Genomic DNA, 21,298 nt, shown 5'->3' with positions numbered 1-21,298 from the left:
AAATAACTTGAATGATTAGCTTGTTTGTCAAAGTAATCTTTGCAAAAGGTGAACTCCTTTATTCAGTCTCTTTGAACTTTTTGCAAAAGGTGAAACTCTTTCGGCCTCTTTGAACTTTGAACTTTCACTGAAAGTGAATTACTGTCCACTTACTTGTTACACAGCACAGGAGGAAATATGTTGATCACAAATTATCCAGCTCCTCATACCAGTTGCTCAACATTCCTTCCCTTGGTGTGGTAGGACAGGGAGGAGGCAGAGGTGTATAAGAGTATGCTCCTGTGTGATGGGATCCGTATTCAAGTTCTCTGCGCATGTGCTGGACTGACTTCACAGGATGCTGCTGTCTCTGCTGCCACTGCCACTGCTGCTGATGCTGCAATGCTCTGAAACGAGTGGAGCCACCGATCCGTAAGAGCCTTTATGATTATTATCTTCACAAATACCAGATAACACAAGGTAGAGAGTAACGAGGAAAACCGCAGGTCGAGGACCAGATGAATGTCTTCCACAACTATAGTAGACACTGATGTAAAGTTTAGGACAAGCGTATTTTGTGTTCTCACATGCAACACACTGTAAACATTTTATTTTAGATTTGAGGTAAAAACATTTTTTATTTATTTTTGCCATTTTTTAAATTGAAAATATCATGACAGTCGGGACTGTGTTTTCGGTGCACTGCTCAAGAGGCTATTGGCGCCGACTGATTTGATTGCCGTTTCAGCTATCACATCTGTGAGTTAAAGCAATATTGGCCTATTCAACAACAATAAAAACATAAAGAGACAGCACATTAGCCGCGTTTTCCAATGTTAGGCCAAAAGCGGGCATGCTAGTGTGTGCCAGAGCCAGCTGCGTTTCCACTGTCCCTTCCGGGGCTTGATCGTGCCTCGTCGGGGCTTCCTTGGGGTCAACAGCCAGGTTTTTTTGGCCCGCTGAAATCCTTGGGCCAAAGCGGGCCAGCTCGGGCATGAAGAGTGGCTGTGAACCAAGGCAGAGTTTATCCGCGTCTTATGGATTATTTCAAATAGTTAACAGCTATAACACCAGAATTAAAGACTTTTGAAATAATTTTAGCTCAAAACTCACTTTCAGATAGCAGCCAGTGGTTGAAGTTTGAGATCTGATGTGGATTATGATCACCAGACAAGGCAAAACTATTTATAAGCGATGCAAAAGACTATGCACTATCCATTACCATAGTAAACATGGTGAATCAGTTATTATTAGTGATCAATTATTACTAATGGTTCTTATTATTATCAATACTGAAAACTGTTTTCTTTTCTTTTGGAAACTGTGATACTTAAATTTTTCAGGATTATAAAAAAAAAATACAAAAAGTAAAAAAAACAGTATTTATTTGAAATATAAATAATTTGTAATAAGTATAAATGTCTTTACTGTCACTTAAATCAATTTAATGCAACCTTGTTGAGTAATTAAATTAATAATTAAATAATTAAACAAATAATTAATTAATTTATATATTTTTTAAATCTTACCCTAGACTGAATGGTAATGTACCACAAAAATATGAAGCAGCACAACTATTTTCAACATTGATAATAATCATAAATGTTTCTTGAGCAGCAAATCAGCATATTAAAATGATTTCTGAAGGACCAATAGAAAGGCACCATAAAAACAGTCCACATTCTGCACTACATTCCAAGTCTTCTAGAGCAGAGCAAAGCATTGTGTCATATGGACTGATATTATTCTAAATTATTTACTATTTGTTATATAAAGCGGGAAAGACAAATTGTAATGTAAAGAAATATGTCAGTCATTCATTGATGTTAATTATAAGAACTTCAATTAAAAAAAGAAGAAAAAAAAGATAGCATTATTATTTCTGTATTGTGTTATATTTTTATGTTAGTATGGTGTTAAAAATTGCTCGAGCTGGTGGGTTTATGGTGTGGTGGGCTGCTCTGTGCCAGAAAGTCCAGGGCCACTTTTCAGCCCCAGTCTACCCCTGCATACAAACACAAAACAGCATCAGTATCACACATAGCACTAATTAATGCTAAACTAATAACTAAAAATACAAAATAGAATTAAATGTCACGGTATGTGCGGGGAATTCTGGGAATGCCAAATAAATGATAAAACTTTACCTTTATTAGTTTGCCCACCAAGACTGCATCAAAAATTCAGAAAAAACTATAATATTGTGAAATATTATTACAATTTAATATATCTGTTTTCTATTTGAATATATTTTCATTTATTATTTTGATGGCAAATTGAATTTTCAGCAGGATTAAGCAATAATACTTTTATTCAGCAAGGACAAATTAAGTTTATCAAAAGTGTCATTTATTATGTTAGAAGATTTCTATTTCCATTAAATGCTGCTCTTTTGAACTTTCTGCTCATTTAAGAATCCTGAAAAAAGCATCATGTTTTTCACAAAAATATTAATTAGCTAAATCTGTTTTGAACTTTGATACTAGGAACTATTTTTAATAATTGAACACCAATAATAATGAATAAACTTTGAGCAATATCCACATATTAGAATGATTTGTAAAAGATCACGTGACACTGAAAACTGCAGAAATAGCTTCTGAAAATTAACCTTTGCCATCAAAGGAATAAATGACATTTTTAAATAGAAATAGTTATTTTAAATTATACTACTATTTCATAATATTACTGTTTTTACTATATTTTTGATCAAATAAGTGCAGCCTTGCTGACTTTGAGACTTCTTTCAAAAACATTAAAAATCATTATTATTCTAAACTGTTGACTGGTAGTCAAAAAGTAAAATATAAATGTTATTATTATTATATTTATTTAAAGTGTATTGTAACATAACACTACATATATTGAATATTTTAATACTTTAATTCTAAGGTCATTTATAATTGTGCCACATTTATACTGCACCAACCACTTTCACAACGTGTACCTTTTTTGTGTGTGTGCACTCATCCATAAAGACACCCAGTGAAGATTCCAGACACATTCATATAAATTACAAGTCACTTCCTCAACTGTGTATTAACCCAAAACAACCCTAGGCTCATGCAACACTAAACTTATGCTTTTAAAACCATTTTATTGTCATTGGATGGTTTATGCAAGTCTCTGAATGTGTTTTGTCTTCTTTCAGTATATACCTGGTGACAGTCACATCCCAGGCGGTGGGTGGCAACACAGAGACTCTCTGTGTGCATGTCCATGAGCCCAAAGAGACACTTTCTATAGTGGTGACTTTGAGGACTAACAATCTCGATCTGACCATTCTACAACAGGGCTTCATTAAAAATGATTTCTACAAATGTGTTCCTTTTAAGGTCAGTGTACTCAATATACTGTCGCATAGCTCTTTCCTATACATGTGTGCACAAAATGTATAACGTGCCATTAAGGTTAAAGGGCCTTTCCATAATAAGACATATTAATTTGCAAGTAAAACCCTAAAACTTACATTTATCATTCATCTTGCATATATTTTCCACTACTGAATTGTTCAGGGATCACACTGTAGTCTTGATGTTGCTTTCAAACCTATAGTCTGCAGTCTGTAAGTGGAGTTATACACTCAATATTTTCTTGATTTGCATTTTTCAGGTCCCTGTAGTCACTGTAGAGTCTGTGGCATCCGTCAATGTTGCAATCCAAGGGGCCGAAACATCCCTGAAGAAAACCACTCAGATCCTCATAAAACCCCCCCAAAATCTTCTTTTCATCCAATCAGACAAGCCTATCTATAAGCCTGGACAAACAAGTAATGTCTTTGTAAATTCTTCCAAAACAGTTAAAGTTGTCAGTGCTCGTTTGTTCTTATTAATGCGAGCCTGCGAGTCTTTCCGCATTGCATAGGTACTGTATGTGTTAATATTGTGTCTCAATTTTTTTCTTCCCCAGTTAAATTTCGCATTGTGTCTCTGGATTCTGGTCTCTTGCCTCACAACCAAGTGGTAAATTTAATTTAATTTACGTGAAAATTCTTTATTTTATTTTTTTTCAGTTGAAGTGCTGGCAAAATAAATGTATATTCTTTTGATCTAACTAAACTCATTTTCTTCTGTCTTACTCTTGCAGTTTCGAACTGTAGAACTCCAGGTAAAATCCTTGAAGAAGCCGTGATCTGTTCATTGTTTGTTACTTTACTTAAATGCAGGTTGATTTCACTGTAGGCTTTTTCATTAACTCTTGCTTAGGACCCTTATTCAAATCGCATTGGTCAGTGGTTGAATCAGGCCACAAGGATTGGCATTTTGGATCTGTCCCACTCCATGTCTCCAGAAGCTGCTCAGGGTTTCTACACGATCACTGCTTGGGATGATAAGAACCAACAAATATCACACACATTTGAAATCAAAGAATATGGTCAGAACCAGGATTTAACTTTTGTCAGTCCAATACTGATCAGCTACAATTTTTGAAAGTACTTTTCCCCACATGTCTCTTTTAGTTCTGCCAAAATATGAAGCGAACATCGATTTTCCATCTGTTGTAACGTCCCAGGACAATAAGGTCACTCTGAAAGTTTGTGCAAAGTACGATTCTTTTTTTTTTTCTTTTTTTTTTTTAACAAATAATGTTAATTTCTTTGCAGATAAATGAGATGCATACCTGTGTTACAGTACCATGTTCAGCCTGATGAAATACTTTTTTTCATTGTCTTTAGATACACTTATGGCAAGCCTGTGCTGGGGTCTGTGAATGCTGAAGTGTGTGGCCACAGCTATGATAACTATGCGAGGAGACCTGCTGCTGACTTGTTAAAAATATGCAAGAAATATTCAATGATGGTGCGTTACCCTTTTGCACAAACAAAACTGTTACCTTTTGGGTTTGTAATCCTAAAAAACACTGTACTAATAAGCATCTTTAAATATCATAGGGTCCCAATTACAAGAAATAACAATTATCTGATATCACTGTATTGTAGTATTCAATATAGCACTTAAAGTGTATATATTTTAGGGGTACTCATGATGTGCCACTGTTGTTTAGGACCCTTATTCAAATCGCATTTAGGCAACTTCCACAATGCTTGTCGGGGCTTTTGGCAGTACACTTCAAGTTAAAATGTTAAAGTAAAGTCTTTAACCATATTTCAAAGACAACAGAAGTAATCAAGAAATTACATATAACAATGTACTTCACTCTTACTTAGTGGGTAAAAACACTTTTTTTAATATATATATTTTTTGAAAATAATAACTGAAACTATAAAACATTCATCATTTCATTTAATTGCAATTAACATGCAATTAAGTGTCCGAATACATTACATTCAGTTTGCACTTAAGTGTATTCTTACAACTCCAATTCCAAATATTGGGACGATGTGTAAAATTTAAGTAAAAACAGAATGCTATTTTTTATTTACTTTTACACAGCGTCCCAACGTTTTGGAAATAGGGTTATATAAAGTACATTTACACTACCAGTCAAAAGTTTTTGAACAGTAGGATTTTTTCATGTTTTTTAAAGAAGTCTATTCTGCTCACCAAGCCTGCGTTTATTTGATCCAAAATTCAAATATTTTATTTGATATATTATAAATATTTTTACTATTTATAATAACAGCTTTCTATTTGAACATATTTTAAAATGTAATTTGTTCCTTGATCAAAGCTAAATTTCACATGATCCTTCAGAAATCATTCTAATATGCTGATTTTCTGTTCAAGAATTATTATTTTTTTAATTATTATTATTATTATCATAATCAGTAATTAAAACAGCTGAGTAAATTTTTTTCAGGATTCTTTGATGAATAGAAAGATCCAAAGATCAGCATTTATCTGAAATAAAATGCTTTTGTAACTTTATAAACTATACCATTCAAAAGCTTGGAGTCACTATAATTTTAAAGTGTATATATTTTAGGGGTACTCATGATGTGCCACTGTTGTTTAGGACCCTTATTCAAATCGCATTTAGGCAACTTCCACAATGCTTGTCGGGGCTTTTGGCAGTACACTTCAAGTTAAAATGTTAAAGTAAAGTCTTTAACCATATTTCAAAGACAACAGAAGTAATCAAGAAATTACATATAACAATGTACTTCACTCTTACTTAGTGGGTAAAAACACTTTTTTTAATATATATATTTTTTGAAAATAATAACTGAAACTATAAAACATTCATCATTTCATTTAATTGCAATTAACATGCAATTAAGTGTCCGAATACATTACATTCAGTTTGCACTTAAGTGTATTCTTACAACTCCAATTCCAAATATTGGGACGATGTGTAAAATTTAAGTAAAAACAGAATGCTATTTTTTATTTACTTTTACACAGCGTCCCAACGTTTTGGAAATAGGGTTATATAAAGTACATTTACACTACCAGTCAAAAGTTTTTGAACAGTAGGATTTTTTCATGTTTTTTAAAGAAGTCTATTCTGCTCACCAAGCCTGCGTTTATTTGATCCAAAATTCAAATATTTTATTTGATATATTATAAATATTTTTACTATTTATAATAACAGCTTTCTATTTGAACATATTTTAAAATGTAATTTGTTCCTTGATCAAAGCTAAATTTCACATGATCCTTCAGAAATCATTCTAATATGCTGATTTTCTGTTCAAGAATTATTATTTTTTTAATTATTATTATTATTATCATAATCAGTAATTAAAACAGCTGAGTACATTTTTTTCAGGATTCTTTGATGAATAGAAAGATCCAAAGATCAGCATTTATCTGAAATAAAATGGTCTTTTGTAACTTTATAAACTATACCATTCAAAAGCTTGGAGTCACTATAATTTTTTTTTGGGGGGGGGTTATTGAAATTAATACTTTTATTTAGCAAGGATGCTTTAAATTGATCAAAAGTGATGATCAAGACATTTATGATGTGTATATATTTCTGTTATAAGTACTTCTTTAACATTACATGTATGCCGAAGTGTACTTTTTCACGAGGGTCCATACTGCAACATACTCTATTTTAGAAGTCTAAATAACCATTTTCTTTTCTTTCTTATTCATTCAGACTGACACGACTGGCTGTGGGTCTCGGGTGATAGATGTGACAGAATTTGACATTAGTTTCAGTGGGTATTTTACAGTGGATTGTGTTGTGGAAGAGACTGGAACAGGTGAGAGTATAAAACAAACATCAGCTGTCCATTTGTATTCTCCAAAATAGAGTAATGAAAGATGGTATTTTGTTCCTCCAGGGATAACTACGCAGGTTTCTACCTCAGCTGCGTTTACCGGGCGTTATGTCTATGTTAACTTTGGGGACACACCAAATTCATACAGGCCTGGCATGCTCTTTAAGGGAAAGGTAACAGCTAGCTTGAAGTCATAAGCTTTGCTACTAATTATTGAAAGAATGCTCCAAAAGTAACTCTACAGTCCACGTGTGTTTTTATAACCATCTTCATAAAAAGTTCATAACTGTACCATAACTGCTATTTTTGTCTGACTTTGTAAAATGCAACATTTATAAACAAACCTGTTTAACAGTGAAAGCATTTAGCAGTTAGCATAGCCATATTGTGTGCAGGAAGTGGTAAATGTTTGTGAACCTTTTTTTTTATTTATTTATTTTATACAGTGTGTGGTCACTAATTCACTTTCCAAACCAATGAAAAATGAGCCAGTGGTCGTAACTGCAAATTATGCTGGTAAAAGTGTCAGTGTGGCCCTGACGACAGACATCAATGGTACTGCCGACTTCTCCTTCTACACTCTGGATTGGTCAGAAAATCCTGTGCAATTACAGGTATACACTTACACATTTTTTTTTCTTCTAACATGATGTTTATGTATATAACTCGGATATAGATTTTCAAACTTTTTTTTAATTAGGTCCATTATAAAGGAGACCAGACTGATTCTCAGGATTACCCATCAAGCTCTTTCTACGTACGACCCTTTCACTCCAAAAGCAAAAGCTTCCTGATGTTGACGAAGACTCCAGGGAAGCTCAGCTGTAACCGTGATGCAACAGTGACGGCCAGTTACATCATTCAGGGCAATGCACTGAAAACAGGCCAGAAAACCTTGGATTTCTTCTACATTGTATGTTTAACACTGACACTCTTTTTTGTTGTTGTTGTTGTTTGTCCATCAATTGCTTTTTTTTTTAAGGAAGCATGATATACCAGTACCATATTGGTTGTTAGCCAATATTAAATATTTATTTGATTATCTATGTACACTCTAAAAAATGCTGGGTTAAATACAACCCAGTGTTGGGTAAAATAGGGACAACCCCAGCAAATGGGTTGTTTTGACCCAGCGGTTGGGTTACTACCCAGAAGGTTGGGTTAAACATTTAAAATTCAAAACAGCCCAATTGCTGGGTTTGTCCCTATTTTACCCAGCACTGGGTTGTATTTAACCCAGCATTTTTTAGAGTGTAGGTTTATATTGGAAGCTTATATTATGTATTATTATATTATGCTCATTTTCTCAGTTGTTACATTTATATTAATGCCTAATTTAAAAAACACTACAAATGTAATAATTCTGTTAAATATCATTTTTAGCAAATCTCAATATAAATATCAGTTTATAATATGAAAATAATTAGCAGGACTGGACAGAATTTTAATATCTGTGGCCATTATCACAAAGGAGAAAAGATGATGAAAAAAAATCACAATGCTCAATGCTATTGAAGCTGTTTATGCATTACATAAATTGTCACACAGTAATTATCTACCTACACTCCAGGTCTTGTCCAGAGGCAGCATGGCTCAAAATGGTCGTCTGTCTGTGAGTGTGAACGCTGCGCAAGGTACACAGCTCTTTTACATTAGCAATCACTTTGTTGTCTTATTGTCTATGTGTATTTTTATGGTCTGTGTACATTGTGCTTCAGTATGCACCTTTTTGTTTCCACAAATGCTCTCTCTCTTTCATAAAAGAAAACAAAGGAGAGCTGACATTCACATTGAAGACGATGGCATCTCTGACTCCATATGCTCAGGTGGTGGTTTACACAGTTCTTCCCAATGGAGAAGCAGTAGCAGACAGTGTGAATTTCCCCATTGAAGAATGTTTGCCAAACAAGGTCAGAAAATCCCACATGAAACCTTATTTTAGAACTCAATGTGCCCTTTAAGCTTTTATGTGTGTGTGTGATTGTGTTTTATCATTAATAATGTGTGATGAGAGTGTGCCTGTGCTTTTACAGATGTCCTTAAAGTTCTCGTCTCCCACCGCACTACCTGGAGAGAGGACATCTCTTAACCTGAAAGCCAGCCCTGGCTCCTTGTGCTCCGTGCGGGCCATTGATCAGAGCGTGCTGCTGTTGAGACCAGAGGCCGAGCTGGATGCAGCCTCTGTATGTTAAACCATAATGTATATTACAGCTATAACTAGTAGATCATCTTTATTTTAAGAGACGGGTCAGGGATGTAGCACTATATAAGTATCAATTTTGAGTAATTAGCAAAAATGAGTTGCATGCGCTTCTTTCATAATAAACATGTTTTTAATTTCACAATTAATATTCATTTTGATAATTTTTTGGGAGTAAAAAGTTAAAATGCCAGAGTGTGAAGTAAAAAATGTCAGAGTGATACAACTGTACCGATATTATATTGAAGAAATAAAAAGCCTGATTAAAAGAATAATTTTTTTAATAAGAAACTTTTAAGAAGTAGGTTAACAATTTAATATTTTAACAATATTTTTTTTAAATATTTAAACAAAATTGATTCACAATTTGTTAATAAAAAATGTCTACATGTATTTTTAGAAATACTATAAATAATAATAGAAATAAATATTACAACATTTAATTGTTTGAAAAAGAAAATTCAACATAGTTCACTGCTTCTTTATGTTTAAAAACAAAACTCATATGGTGTTGGGAAAATATATATTTAAAAATGTTTACTTGGTAGGTTCACCACATGACATTAGAAATATTTTTATTTAAAACAATATTTTAATATTTAAAAAACATTTTAACAAAAAATATTGCTTCACTGCTTATTAATATTTTGAAAAACAAAATTTGTGTGGTGCAACGGAAATATATGATTCATTTTTACTTGGTGGATTTCTTTTTTATTATTAGGAAATTGCCTCGTCACTTCTAAGGCTCAATATCTGTTATTATTCTACAGGTCCTTGGAATGTTACCAGTTCAGATTTTGTCAGGTTACCCACACAATGTTGAGGAGTGGGAGCCTAACCCCTGCCCATATCCCGGGGGGATAATCCCGTTTGCTGAACGTGCAAGGAGCAAACGCTCCCGCTTCTATTACCCTCACTACGTCAACAACAATGACGTCTACAAAATCTTCAAAGTAAGATACACAACATGTCCCATTTCTTATTTCAGAGGTCCTCCAGTGTCTCACTGTACACTATTCATCTTACACACAGTAACATACTGTAACACTTGCTTTTTCCTAGGGCGTTGGAATCAAAATCGCTACCAACTCTGATGTGAAAGCACCTCTTGTTTGTGATGATTATGAGATAATGTTGATGAGGGAACGTAAGTATAACTTGATTTTTTTAGGATTTGGAAATGCCATTTTTATCTGATTGTATTTACAAACTATCAAATTCAAACAGCTACTATAGAAGGTGGTGTGGATTTGGTCGGGCCAGAGACAGGGCTTGGTCCAAATTGGGAAAAACGTACTCAGAAGATACGCAAATTCTTTCCAGAAACCTGGATATGGGATCTTATACCTGTGGGGTATGTGTCTTGCACCATGGCAGTACTGTACTGTATAGCCTACATTACAGTCCTTTTTAATTATGCAGAAAAAATGTAACAACTGCTTCAGAGCTTATTAATATTTGAAAAACTTTTTTAAAAAACTACAAAATTCGTCTTTTTTCATTGACCATGCAGGATATCAGGATATGTGGACATTGCAAAGACGGTCCCGGACACTATCACTAAATGGGCAGCAGGGGCTTTCTGCACATCCCATGTCGGGTTTGGAGTGGCCCCCAAGACTGATCTCACTGCTTTCAAGCCCTTCTTTGTGAGCCTCACCCTCCCTTACTCTGTTATTCGTGGGGAGACGTTCACTCTCAAAGCTACTGTGTTCAACTACCTCCCCAAATGTATCATGGTAAGCCCCCATAATGTATTTACTTGCTTGTCCTGGAGCGGTTTTGCAAGCATTTGTAGTAAAGGCATTTTCTGTACAAATCTGTACAAATCTCTGTCTTTTAATAAAGGTAAAGGTCACGCTGGCAGACTCACCAGAGTTCACCGCTCAGCCATGCAGAGGCTGCACTTACACTCAGTGTGTTTGTTCTGAAGAGAGCAAAACCTTCCAGTGGACTGTCGCACCCTCTGAACTGGGTAAGCCAGATGCTTTCAACTTCTGTATGAGCAAAGATTCAATTTGATTCCATAAGCTGAAAAGCTTATTTTACGTCTGATCACGTTTGTACCAGGATGTGGTATTACGCTTAGAATAAAAATGTCCAAAAAGGAAAATTCAGTCATCATTTACTCACCCTCATGTTGTTCCAAACCTGTATGAATTTCTTTCTTCTGCTCATACACAAAATATATTTTGAAGAATGTTGGTAACCAATCATGAAAAGACATGGAGGTGAGTAACTGATGACAGAATTGTATTTTTAACCACGTCCTGCCTTGACTGTCACAGATTTGTTTACTATTGCAGGTCCCAGGGGTACTTTGTTTCTTTTGCAAATTAAATTCAAACTGTCACTGCCCTAGTGAAAAAATACTATTTGAAATACAGTTATTTTGTGCAAAGTATACTACAAATACATTTACATATCTATGTGCGTAATACAAAATACCCTGCAATTGTACTTTTGCTATACTGAACTGGTATAAAAGTCTGCTAAATTGGACCAACTCATTTCTAAATGCACTTTAATTGTGCGGAAGTAGTAGTATATTTAGTGGAAGTATATTTGAGTGTGCTGAAGTGGAACTATTGCAAGTTAAATATCTAGCATTTAAAGACTGGTGTGTGTGTGTGTGTGTTTTACAGGAAAGGTGAATATTATAGTGCGCGCTGGGGCAGTGCAGAGCCGAGAACTGTGTGGCAGTGAAGTGGTGACATGGCCAGACAAAGGCAGAACTGATACTGTGATGCAGAGCGTTCTGGTGGAGGTACGTGACTGTATGTAACTGTATGTGAGCTTTCAGAAACCATGTGACTCGCTCTTCAACAACAATAAGCTAACAAGTCAACAGGAAATAAAAACGTACTATAATTACTTTCTTAATACATATTTCTGGTCATAACTGTGTTGAAATAGTGCAAAGTATTCAAAAGAAAAAAACACTTTTTTTATATAGCTAACATAGCCATTTAATATAGCTATTTATAGCTATTTGGTTTTTTTTTTTGTCTTAAAATCTATCTATCTATAAATTTGCTTTTTGTTTTGCTTTGCTTTGCTTTAAAAATACAAGTGACACTGTTATCACTCACATTTCTCAGGCAGAGGGCACCAAACAGTCAGTCACTCAGAATGAACTCATCTGCTTAACAGGTTTGTGGAATTACAGTGTGTTGTCTATTAAAAGAAGAATAAATAAAGAATTTCAACTATTCAGCTTTAACAGAAGCTAACATGTCATTTACCACATACCATACCACAGACAATAATTTTGACATTCATTTACACTGGAAGTATACGATGCAAGGTATTGCACTGGATAAATTATACATTTACTCAACTTTTCAAAAAGGCTTTAACAAAAAATCTTCCAATTCCAGTTTTTAAACCCTGTGTTGTATTCACAGATAAAGAAAATGATTTTCTATGCTAAAGTACATTATGATTTTTACCTGACGCTTTGTTCTCTGTTCCATTAGACCGTCCACAGGAGACATCCGTCTCTCTCACTCTGCCCAAAGTCTTTGTCAAGGGTTCTGCCAAAAGCTTTGTCACTGTTCTAGGTAAGCCTAAAAATATGCTGGCAAGTATAATAATATAATTATAATACTCTGTAATCAATAGAATTGCTCTCATTGAGTAGTTTTCGGTTTTTAATCATACTGATGGTTATATTGCTTTTTTGACCATAGGTGATCTGATGGGTCGTGCTCTGAAGAACATCGGTGATCTGTTGGCTATGCCGTATGGCTGTGGAGAGCAGAACATGGTGCGTTTTGCCCCCAATATCTACATTCTTCAGTACCTGGAGAGCACCGGGCAGCTCACTCCTGAGATTAAAAACCAAGCCATAACCTTCCTCGAGAGCGGTGAGGAAAACTGCTATGAAATTATGATTATTGTGTATCTTACAGTACAGCATTTAGAATACTATTTAGAAATACAAATGTTTTAATATTTTATTCCTGGCAAAAAATATTAACTAGAAAATTACTGTTTGCAGGCTGTTTAGCTTTTATTTTATTTAAATTTTCTTAGTTAAACTTGCAACAATATATACACATACAGACAGTTAGTTTAAGGGTTTTTCAAACTAACTCGCCACAGAGCTGATGACTGATTGATAGATTCATCAATTTGACTGATCAGTTTCAAAGTGCTAAATTGTCATTTAATGAGAGAAATATTGAACTCTGATAAATACATTTAATGATATTAACTTGCATTTTTATGTAAAAAAAAAACAAAAGGTCCAGGTGTCCCGCTTTTCATTCTTCTTTTTTTTTTGCAGGCTACCAGAGACAGCTGACATACAAGCATGATGATGGATCTTACAGCGCTTTTGGGAGGACTGGTCCTTCTGGTAACACCTGGTGAGTGTGGCACTGAGAAAATGAAATCATTCTGTCACTTAAATAATCCTAGTCCACATGGAATTACTGAAAAGTTTTAAGGCAGATTTACTGAATGATGTGTATTTGACAGCAGTTTCTATTGCTTGTGTGTCCAGGTTAACCGCATTTGTGATGAAGTCTTTCAGTGGGGCAAAGAAGTATATATTTATAGATCAGGCCAACATCGACCAGGCAAAGGATTGGCTCGGTCTCCAACAGCAGAGCAACGGCTGCTTCGCCTCTGTGGGGAAACTCTTCAACAACATGTTGAAGGTGAGGATCCTCTTAGGTCCTGATTTTATGTGGTTTTATCTGGTCTAACTGGTCTCCCGAATTGTCAGTCTGAAAGACCAGCTAAAGACTAGCTTGGTCAAGCTGGAAGACCAGATGAAAGACCAGGTAGAGCAGCTTTAGCTAGACCAGATGAAACCAGTTTAGGCTGGTTTAGATGTTGTTGTTGTTTTAGCAGGGATATTCTGGCCAGTCAATAAAACACACGTTTTATTTGACAGGTGTTGATAGTGCACATGGACTGAACATTGGTATCGGCAGGGCTTTTTTTCTTTTGCTCAGTTTGCAGGAGGAGCTAATTGTGGGATTTGCCTATCATGTATTATAAAATAGGAGTGTTTGTAGATGTGTGAGAGCTGAAGTCTGGTTCAGACAGGCTACTTAATTCTTGAAGACTATTGGGAGCTGAGGTCCCTGTTGCTTTAATATTATACTGTCTATCTGTGTGTGTGTGTGTGTGTGTGTGTGTGTGTGTGACCCTGGACCACAAAACCAGTCATAAGGTTCAATTTTTTAATATTGAGATTTATACATCATCTGAAAGCGGTTTGTTAGGATAGGACAGTATTTTGGCTGAGATACAACTATTTGAATATCTGGAATCTGAGGGTGCAAAAAATCAAAATATTCCTAAAATCATCTTTAAAATGAAGCTCTTAGCAATGCATATTACAAACCAAAAATTAAGTTTTAATATATTTACAGTAGGAAATTTACAAAATATCTTCATGGAATATGATCTTTACTTAATATTCTAATGATTTTTGGCATAAAAGAAATATCTATCATTTTGACGCATACAATGTATTTTTGGCTATTGCTACAAATATACCCCAGCGACTTGAGACTGGTTTTGTGGTCCAGGGTCACATATATAATTGTATCTAGTTTTGCATTTGAAATAGCTTAAAACAAGTTTTAACATTTACAAGAAGTATATAGGTAAAAAATATATATCTTAATGTGAATATGGTTGAAAAGTTTGGGTTTAGTAAAAAAAAAAAAAATGAATTTATACTTTTATTCTGAAAGTATGCATTAAATTGACTGAAATTGACAGTAAAGACATAAAAATGTCACAAATAGATTAAAATAATGAGCTGGTCTTTTGAAGCTTCTGTTACTTTAAAGAATCCTGGAAAAAAAAAAGTTTCACAGTTTCCACCAAAATATTAAGCAGCACAACAGTTTACATCATTATTATTAATAATACATAGTGTTTGGAGCAGCATCTCTAAAATCTCTTGATGCTTAGGAAAGAACAAAATAAGGAATGCTTAGAGCTTCATATAGATTAAATAAATAGCAAAAGGGGGTCCAAGGCAGTAAACAGTGCAAGGGACCTAGACACCCTAGTCACACCACTGGAAAAATCTGAGATGACACAAAATGAGAAGCTGTCACAGTGTTGAGGGGGATGAGGAGATGACTAATGGAACAGAGTCATTTATGGATAGGAAACTGCTCCTTAGTCGGGTGGTCCTGGATTTCAAACTTTGGAAATGTCTGTTAGATGACAATAAAGTGCATCTAACAGATTGCAATTCTGAGGGTTGGAATGATCTGTGATGATGCACTCGTGCATGTCTGAATGTGTTTTTGCCTTACTTCTGCTTTCCCAGGGTGGTGTCAACGACGAAGTCACTCTCTCTGCGTACATCACTGCAGCGCTGCTGGAGTTAGGCATTCAGGCAACTGTAAGCAAAACCCTCTTTATGGGTCCTAAGAGATGGACTCTAGTCACAGATAAATTAAAATCAGTCAAGTAGTTAGAGATAATGTGACTAATAAAGGAAGAAAACATTCATCCAGTTTTTTGTGTGCTTTGTAAGGATCCCATGGTGGCCAAAAGCCTTGCGTGTCTGAAAGAATCTTCCCGTAACATCGACAACACTTATGTGACCGCATTGCTGTCCTACACATTCACTCTTGCTGGAGATCAACAGATGAGACAGAACCTCCTCTCCAATCTGGACAAGCAAGCCAAGAGACAAGGTACCATTAAATAAGACAAATAACGATAATAAAATACTTATCTTTAAGGATGTGCAAAATGTATATTTTCCAAAAAGATTGATATATTTTTTATTCATATACATTACATTACTATATATTAAACAGAAAAGCTCCTATATTTTTTATGCATAAAGACCTTTATATTTTGTGTTTGCCAAATTAAATATTTAGCTTTTAATGAATGAATTTACTGTTCCGATAACTTATTCATTTGTGACCACATTTTATTAATTTGTTTTCACATTTTATTCATTTGTTCTCTCGTTTTAGTTCAATTGTGGCCACTAATTACTTAATAATTAGTTCACATGTTTTAATTTAGTTTTATTGTGGTTACAATTGAACTAAACCGGGGAAATGATTTGTTAATTTGCTACCATAATATCGTATTTTTTTCTCCATGTCATGTGCTTAGTGTAGCATTTTTTACAAAAATAGAAACTCCCTAAAAAGAAAGACAATAAGGCATAAACTACTCTATAGAAATTGTATTGTAAAGGAGAAAACCCAGAAAAAAAAGAAGAAAACAAAAACAGACTGCAAATCAAATTAGCTACTTGTTAACATTTTAACAACTTGTTGTTGGTTTAAATTTTCTCTTTACATTTTTTTTTGTGTACCCCCAGTACCAATTTCTCTGGACCCCAGTTTGAAAACGCTTGATCTAGATTATCCTGCTGCTTTTAATAAAAAAAAAAAAACAATCACCATCCTTCAATGTTCCAGTTTTCTTGCCCTGGTTATTTCAGGTGTTGGACGATATTGGACTCTGGCTGATAATGCACAACCGATGGGGTCTGTGGAGGTAGAGATGAGTGCCTATGTGTTGCTGGCGCTGCTCTCTGGACCCTCACTGCCTGGATTTGGACTGAACTACGCTGCTGGCATCGTGCACTGGCTAAGCAAGCAGCAGAATGCGTATGGAGGCTTCTCCTCTACACAGGTAATGTTATTTATCTCATTAGACCCTCTAAGTCTTTATAATGCGTTTGATCATTATTGACTCTAAGTGGTGTTGCTCCATCTCTTTCTGTGAACAGGATACTGTCGTAGCACTCCAGGCCCTTGCTAAGTACAGTGCTGCCACCTACAATGCAGAAGGATTCATTAGCGTAACCGTGACCTCCCCCTCAGGCCAGAGGTACCAGTTCACCGTGAACCGGAACAACAGGCTGCTTTACCAGGAGAAACAGCTGCAGGAAGCTACTGGCACATTCAAGCTCAGGGCAGAAGGCAAAGGCTGTGTGTTTGTGCAGGTCTGTGCACTGCCTCTTTTGATGCACATATTGAGTTCAAGGAATAGTTCATCAAGGAATGAAGGTTTTCATCATGTACTCACCCTCATGTCAGTCCAAACTTGTGTGATTCTCTTTCTTCAATGGATCAGAGAAGGAAGTCACAAGGATTTGGAATTACATAAGGATGAGTACTGTATGATGTGTATAAAAGTGATATAAATGACCTCGTCTTTGACATTATTGTGTGTTTTTTGTCTCTCAGTTTGCCTTGCACTACAATATCCCGCCCCCTCCAGACTATCTGGCCTTCAAAATCGAAGCAAATACTGGGGTTTGCAGCAATACAGGGAACCCAGCTTTTACATTAACCACCACTGTAAGGTGAGCCAGACCGTCTTCATTCATGGAATGCTTTCAACGTGATTTTTTGCACAAATGTAATTTAATTGACATCGTTATTTATCATTCATTTAAATACTTACTACTGTATACATGCTGCCATTATTTAAAGGGACATTATCATGTCCTTGCAAACATGTATGACTTTGATTCTCCTCTGAAACAAAAAAAAAAAGATATTTTAAAGAATCTTCACACACTTAAAATTTTTCATACCAAAAAGAAAAAAGAAAAAGAAAATTGTGACCAAACTTAAGCTTAAAAAAAGTCATTTAAATGCTACAAACTAGCAAAAAGGATCATCAATTTTTAATTGGATGTAAAAAAAAAACAGCTACATAAAAATCATAATTAGTGCTGTCAAATGATTAATCACATTCAAAATTAAAGTTTTTGTTTACATAATATATGTGTGTGTACTGTGTATATTTATTATGTTTGTATAAATACAAACACATGCATGCATATATTTATGTTTTTTATTGTCTAATTCAATTTCCCATTTTTTCTTAATATTATATAAACCCCCATCCTTAATTTCTTTGAATATATTATTTATTCGTCCCATCAAATTATCTAGTCTATTAATTTTACTAACTTTAATCATTAAACGCAACAGAGGGTGAATATCATCTAAAGTTTTTATTTTAATCTCATCCTTTAGATAACTTCTTAATTTCCCAGACAATACATATTTTATCTCCATATTCTCAAATGTCTCCATCTCATCGTCTCCATAAATTTGATCAAATCTTTGAAGTCCTTTGCTAGCCCAAACCTTAAATCCATCATCAAAAGTATTTGGTTTAAAATCTGGATCTCTTGCTATTTCTCTTAAACAAACCATCTCCTGATCACTAATTTTCATCACTTTGCAAATTGTTCTCCAACATTTAAAAGTTTCACCTATACAATAATATGAATGTACTAATTGCATCGAATGACCCAGTTTGCATAGCCATGTAACATATCCATTTGACTCTATAAGGAAAGAATGAAGAAAGATTTAGCCTACTTTATGGCCTAATAGAGTCTTTGCTGTCTGTCAGACTACATACAGAACAATGTGTGATTGCCAACCCTGTTTGTGATTGTTGGAATGATTGGATGACAGGTATAGCGGCACACGAGAGGAGACCAACATGGTGATCATTAACATCAGGCTCCTGTCTGGGTTTAAGCCGGATGAGATGTCTCTGCAGGCTGTGAGTGACACTTGAAGGACTCTGGTCCTCTTTTGATCAAGTTGTGCAGCCAGCATTTGATTCGTTCTCATTCGCTCCTCTGTCTCCACAGCTGAGGGAAGACCCCACCATCAAACGTGTGGATCTGGACGAGGATCGTGTCTTTTTCTATTTGGATAGTGTAAATGTTTTATTAAAACATTATATTTTTTGGGATTGCAGACATTTTGACAATATAAGGAATAAACTGACCCTGATTACTTAAAGGAATAGTTCACCCAAAAATAAAAATGGGCTGAAAATGTACTCACTCTCAGTCCAATCAAGACATTGATGAGTTAGTTTCTTCATCAGAACAGAGTTGGAGAAATGTAGCAACTTGCTCTGCAGTGAATGGGTGCCGTCAGAATGAGAGTCCAAACAGCTGATAAAAACATAATAATAATCCACAAGTAATGCACACGACTCCAGTTCACCAGTTAACATCTTGAGTTGTGAAAAGCTGCATGTTTGTAATAAATACCTCATTAATTTGGATTTGTGTTAATTACTTGTGGATTATTGTGATGTTTTCATCAGCTTTTTGGACTCTCATTCTGACGGCACCCATTCACTGTAGAAGATCCGTTTGTGAGCAAGTGATGTCATGCTAAATTTCTCTAAAACGTGTCCTATGAAGAAACCAATTTTAGTTTTTGGGTGGACTATTTTATGTCCATGCCCAAAAGAAAACAAATCTCTCCGTAATCATAATGTAATAACTTTCTCTTTCATTCCAGTTGAAAAAGAATGAGGAGAAGTCCATCAGCCTGAAGCTTGTGCAGGAAGTACCGGTGCAGAACTTGAAACCAGCTGTAGTGATCGTCTATGACTACTACAAGATCAGTATGTGTTTGTTCATCACTGTGCACTCTGAAAAGTCTGAAAGAAAATACAAGAAAACCCAGCAAAATATAATAAATAAAAATCTAATAAATAAGTCATAACAAAACTGGGAAAACCTATTTCAATTTTAATGTTTAAGACTTTCATTTTTCATAAATCTTTTTCATAAAATAAGCCTGTATTTAATCTTAACCATAATGCATTTTCATTTTATTGAGACAAGCTCAAGAATGTAGTGCACAAAAAAACGAGGTTGTGTTTCTGTTCCTCCAGGTGAATTGTCTATGATTGACTACACGTCCCCATGTGTATAAAAACCACTGTAAGTACAGTATTTTTTTTTGTTTTAAATTTTATCTAAAGCTCTATTAGTATATTTTAATAATTGTACTAATACCCGAATCCATAAAGACATTTACATGTTACAAAAATCAAAAAAATTATTGAGCACCAAATCATCATATTAGAATGATGTATAAAGGACAGATATCAATATGTGATGTTGCTTGATGAAAGGTTGATTGACCTATTGTTTTTCAGGGGATGATCAGAAGTGTTAATTGGCTGAAGAACTGTAAAGTGGAATATATGGCGAGACGGATTCAATACTGACACTTTTTCTCAGATGCTTAATATCTCTGCTTAGCAAAAATATTTCATCTTTTAAAATGCCTATTAACTTCAGTAATATCATGTTAGAATCAGTAGTATCATTTTAGATAGTTTTTTTTCGTGGTTTTATGTGTTATAACAACATAAGGAATATCTTTAGGATTATTGTGAGCTTGGACTTTTGAATTTTCTGAAAATAATGTCATGCAATTTTCCACAATCTATGCATGTTTCATGAAGTTACAAACTAAAACGCCACGTGAAAGATACAGTTGTTGTTGTTTTTTTAGTTTTGTTTTTTGCTGCGCCTCACTTGTGGCCAGTCTGGTTTTATGTGTTATAGCTCTGTGAGGCAGTGTTAATTTTGACAGCAAATTTTGATTTAGTTTTAGTCATAGTCTTTTGACTAAAATGCCATTTAGTTTGTCATATTTTAGTCATCTGAATTGTTTTTAGTTTCAGTCTAGTTTTAGTTGACTAAATATCATAAGATTTTAATCGACTGAATCTACAGTAAATTTAGTCGGCTAAAATCTAATGGGTTTAGTTACAGTGTAATGCATTTATTAAGCATTTCTCTAAAATTTCCAAACTCATTATATAGGTTTGATATTAAGGTTTTATCATGATAGACACTGATTTAACTGCTGTGACGCACAACATGCCTTTATGTTAAAATGAAATAAAACCACTTACAAAGAACAAGAACATGGTCTTCTTTTTAATGAAATACCAATGGTTATATAGGCTAATTATGCATTCTTTATAGCAACTTGTTTACCATATTCTTCATTCTTTCAAGCAGACATATTTATTTCTATAAATAAATTTAGATTAACCTTTAGGGCTACTAAAGTTTTTCAGTCAAGATCAGTGCGTGATTTTCTGTCTATCTTTTGTGGCTTGATTAACATCAATGACTCGGACAATAGCGACTAAATTAGGCTGCTGTCCCTTTAAAACCG

The 21,298-nt window shown here is 34.6% G+C and overlaps 1 protein-coding gene across 1 annotated transcript; it reads left to right on the top strand.

Annotated features, from left to right (window-relative positions):
- The first annotated feature begins 337 nt into the window (after positions 1-337).
- Positions 338-20,339, top strand: LOC107550919 (alpha-2-macroglobulin-like protein 1). Its single transcript, XM_016232368.1, has 36 exons — positions 338-411; positions 3,131-3,314; positions 3,592-3,748; positions 3,889-3,941; positions 4,066-4,086; positions 4,185-4,353; positions 4,439-4,523; positions 4,655-4,778; positions 6,988-7,093; positions 7,175-7,284; positions 7,558-7,725; positions 7,812-8,024; positions 8,682-8,745; positions 8,876-9,021; positions 9,145-9,294; positions 10,085-10,267; positions 10,377-10,461; positions 10,551-10,668; positions 10,828-11,053; positions 11,163-11,289; positions 11,960-12,085; positions 12,420-12,467; positions 12,794-12,877; positions 13,007-13,183; positions 13,606-13,687; positions 13,825-13,981; positions 15,622-15,696; positions 15,832-15,994; positions 16,765-16,958; positions 17,056-17,271; positions 17,516-17,634; positions 18,767-18,857; positions 18,949-19,017; positions 19,616-19,721; positions 19,995-20,043; positions 20,262-20,339. The coding sequence occupies exons 1-35, from the start codon at positions 338-340 to the stop codon at positions 20,033-20,035; spliced, it is 4,311 nt and encodes a 1,436-aa protein (XP_016087854.1). The 3' UTR covers positions 20,036-20,043; positions 20,262-20,339.
- Positions 20,340-21,298: the final 959 nt, after the last annotated feature.

The sequence above is a fragment of the Sinocyclocheilus grahami genome, unplaced genomic scaffold, assembly GCF_001515645.1.
Source record: "Sinocyclocheilus grahami isolate Dianchi unplaced genomic scaffold, SAMN03320097.WGS_v1.1 scaffold410.1, whole genome shotgun sequence".
Taxonomy (NCBI): Eukaryota; Metazoa; Chordata; class Actinopteri; order Cypriniformes; family Cyprinidae; genus Sinocyclocheilus; species Sinocyclocheilus grahami.
Note: the sequence above shows the minus strand (reverse complement) of the source record. Positions and strands in the feature narration are given on the sequence as shown.